Below are 4,079 nucleotides of genomic sequence, written 5' to 3'. Positions count from 1 at the left end.
TGTGTATACTTTAATATACCATGGGTTGATTTAGTGGTAAGAAAGATTATTATATTTACTAACTTCATAATGAACATTTATAGTATAAGGCCATTCTTAGGCTTTGAATGCAATGAATATGTTTGTTAGTTTTTTTTATAGGTAACGTCCGTCAATAGAAACCTTTTCATTTATAAATTAAGTACATTCATTTGATAGAAATATGGTTTTATGGAGTGTGATCTGCGTTGACAGGAAAGAAAAAATGTACGACGAGAAATCCGGAGATTTCAGAGTTCTTGAAAGTATAGAGACGGTATATATTAAGTCTGTAAAATGAAAAATAGGTCAGCGGTGACAGTGAAGGATCTTTATTTCTGTTTGCTCCCAATAATAAATATCTCTTGCTGAATAACTTAATAAATTGGTAATGGTTGTAAAAAACTTTATATTTGTTTGTTTACTGTTTAAAGAATCTAGCCAGTATTCGTATTTCATACATATACTTAACAACGTTTGATTACAGACTAGGCATTTATCAGGAGGAAATAAATTGATCGTTGTTTTGATTGAGAGGTTTCGTGGGGAATAGTTTAATTTAGCAGTAGTTTTGGTCACTGATTCATTTCAGATGGGATATTACTGAAAACTCGGAAGAACTTGGTTTATGTTTTGCACTAGTACTATTAAGCTTCAACTGTGGTCTGATATCTAAATGTTCCCCATCCCTTTCAAATGCCTGTAGTTCGATTCCTGGGACTTTTTGAGAGATCCCATGCTAAATCGAAACTTTTATCCAACACTTGCCAATTTCCAGTGATAATCTAGTTGTTGTCAACTCATGATGAAAAACAGGTGTATGTCATTCATTAGATGAACATCTTACTTAAGAGATATAAACTTATATTGTAAGTTCTTAAGACTTCGTATGATTTTATTCAAGGTCGCATATCGGGTATGTAACGGAAAACTGAAAGAACGAAATCAGAATTCTTAGGAATAGAAAAGTAAAGTAAAAGATCTTGAAAGCATGAGTCAATTGAAGCTAGACCACCATGGAAAACCTGGAAGTACTGGACGGCTGTTTCGTCCTATTGTGGGACTCCTCAGCAGTGCGCGTCCACGATTCCACCCCACGACATTCGAACCCAGGACCTACCAGTCTCGCGCCAGAGCACTTAACCGATAGAATACTGAGCCAGTATCCGATGGTGTTAATGTTTAACTTCAATCAATCCACGAAGTTGAGCAACCGTTCACCAATTGTCTTCAGTGAGTTCCTACCTCACAACAGACGTGGTTTGAACTCAACTGGTCACTGTTTCTTACTAGAACTCCAGGAATTATCTCTTGAAGTCAGTCAGCCTCGTCTCGCGAGGCGTAGATGCTCACTGCTGATGAGTCCCATACTAGGACGAAACGGCCGTCTAGTGCTTCCAGGTTTTCCTTGTAGTCTAGCTTTAATTGACTCATGCTTTCACTATGAAAATACTGAAATCTCCACAAAAACCCCTTCTGATTAAAAGATCTAGGTCAAATATTTGAATGTTTTATTTCGTACATGGGTGAATATTACAATTAATATTTTATATTTGATTTGATCAACTATTCCTATATGTTAATAACATGATTTCAACTTGTGTGTTTAATATAAAGCTCACAATACAAGTAGGTAATAAATACTTTGAAGTTAAAATAGAATTATCACAATGGTTAGTGTATTTTCTTCTTTATTTTTACTGAAGTAATTGAGGGATGATTAGATAGGAATTTATGGATCAAAGGTACGTAAGAAGAGAAATTTCAATAGAAGGAATTCTGCTACACAACATATTTTATATACAAGTGTATAGTGTTGAAGAGAGTGATTATTGTTGTTATTATGGTCTTTATTATTAGTTTTACATTATGACGGTAAAATTATTAATGTCCTTATTAAAATACCCTTCATAACACAGTGATCAAATTTTGAAAAAAAGATTACTTCCTGTTGGTCTACCAAAATCTGTCAGGGTAAATAATTTGGAAAAATGAACAAGTACTACCATGAAATCAATAAAACGTTTACTGTTATGCAAGTTTTTAAACAAGTGATCTGACAAATTAAGTGTATTAAACTTTTATAGGCTGAGTAACATTTATTTGATGAGTTTAAGCAAACACAAGCATTAAGTCTAAAGATTTACCAATATTCTTATTTGTTTGATAAATTTATTTGAAGTTAGGTATTTTAAGCCTGTTAACCTTTGTAATACTCAATATTTTTATGTCTTAACTACTTGAACTCGATGAGAATCAATAAAGATATGTTTCATCACTGAATTGAGCTCAGCTGTGAGGATCATCCGGAATCAAGAACCACTGATAAGGTATCTCGTATTATTTTAAAATTGTATAAAGCCATCATCATACCTAGAATAAAGAGTAGAAAGGTAGGGCTCATACTATTCATACGAAGTTAGAGCTCAGTTACATATTTAATATCATTCAGTTTTAAAAAGAGTTCATTAAAGTTCTAGTGGGCAGCCAAGATCTAAATAACTGATTAAGTTACCAGTGAAATGATAATTAAAATAAGACAAACGATTAGGAACGTGCTATCTTATAATCAGCCTAAAGTTATAAACACAAATCATTTGGTTTCTGTCTAGTCAAATCAATTCCTAAATAAACTATCACTCTGTAAAAAAACCCATCATAGTTCATAGTTATTAGTTTTTACGGTTTTCGGAGTGAGAACTATAAAAATAAAAGAGACTAACATTAAAAAAGCATAAACTTACCTAACTAAACCAGATGGCATATAACTAATTAATGTAATTGCATCAGCTAATGACATTGCAATCATATAAGCATAAGCAGCTCCTGAAAATTGTGGTCTACAAAATATAATCACATTTAATATATTTAATATAAATCCAATAAAACAAATTATAGGTTGAATATAAAAATAAATAATAAATTCTGTTAATGAAATTGTACAATCATCTGACTTATTATTATTGAACTGATCACTTTCATTTAATGATAATAATAAGGTTGAATTTGGGAAAGTCTTTTCTTGATATTCATTATTATTAGTTGTATTGATAGAGTTATCCGTATTTGTATGACAGCATAGTAACAATATTATTACAATATATGTTATTATATCCTTGTTATGTTGAATTTTATATCCGGCTACTAAAGTTGCTAACTTCATAACAACTATATATTATGAACAAGATGTTATGTAAAATGAATACGTATATGATTATAGATCATAGTACAATAAAGTAATAGAAACTAGATTCATGGAAAAGGTTAACTTGATTTAATAATCATAGTTACTATTTCCAATATATTTTTCTTTATTCATTTTATTCATTATGCTTTAGGATAATATGGAAAGCTTTACTAATTGTATTCATTGGTTATTTCCGAACTGTCATCTTATCATCAAGTAACCAATCATATTTAAGTAAGGCTTTTAATAAAAAATAAATTATTCGTCCATATTGAATGAATTTTTATTGTTTTTTTTTCTTTTTATACATCAAAAGATTAAATACAGAATACTTGATTAGGTTGATTTAAAACTAAACTACCTTGGTATAAGTATGAAGATTTTGAAAAAGATGCTCAAGTTTGTGGATGATAAAGAAACAGCTAATGAATGAACTACTTTGAATACTTTGTCAGTTGAAGGAATTATCCCGAATAAGTTAGGCAATGGAAACTATATATGTGAAGTGACTTAATTTGTAACAAAAAGAGTCTTTGCATAGTTGAAAGTATGAATCAATTGAAGCTAGACTACCAAGGAGAACCTGGTGGTCTAGCTTCAATTGACTCATGCTTTCAACTATGCGAATCCACAAAAAAACCCTTCTAAATAGAGTCTTGGTTTATAGTTTTGTTTTTAGATTGTCGTTCAAGAAGTGAAGATGATTACATACATTTAAAAGGTGAAGCTTTTAAGTAACACTGAATAAGAGGTTTGCTAATACACGATCAACTAAATTGAGTGTAGCTCAGTTATACATAAATCACATTAAACTATCTTAGTACTAAATCGTCTAGACAGAATGGTGTAGAAAATATTGAATTATGAAATCTAA

At 30.7% G+C, this 4,079-nt stretch overlaps 1 protein-coding gene across 1 annotated transcript; it reads right to left on the bottom strand.

Annotated features, from left to right (window-relative positions):
* Positions 1 to 2,363: 2,363 nt before the first annotated feature.
* Positions 2,364 to 3,181, bottom strand: Smp_174400 (hypothetical protein; the record flags this gene model as incomplete). The annotated part of the gene is made up of 3 exons (XM_018795687.1): positions 2,364 to 2,391; positions 2,763 to 2,858; positions 2,973 to 3,181. The coding sequence occupies 3 exons, from the start codon at positions 3,179 to 3,181 to the stop codon at positions 2,364 to 2,366; spliced, it is 333 nt and encodes a 110-aa protein (XP_018649975.1).
* Positions 3,182 to 4,079: the final 898 nt, after the last annotated feature.

The sequence above is a fragment of the Schistosoma mansoni genome, chromosome 2 (genome assembly GCF_000237925.1).
Source record: "Schistosoma mansoni strain Puerto Rico chromosome 2, complete genome".
In the NCBI taxonomy this organism is placed as follows: domain Eukaryota; kingdom Metazoa; phylum Platyhelminthes; class Trematoda; order Strigeidida; family Schistosomatidae; genus Schistosoma; species Schistosoma mansoni.
The sequence above is the reverse complement of the archived record's forward strand: the minus strand, read 5'-3'. Positions and strand labels throughout refer to the sequence as shown.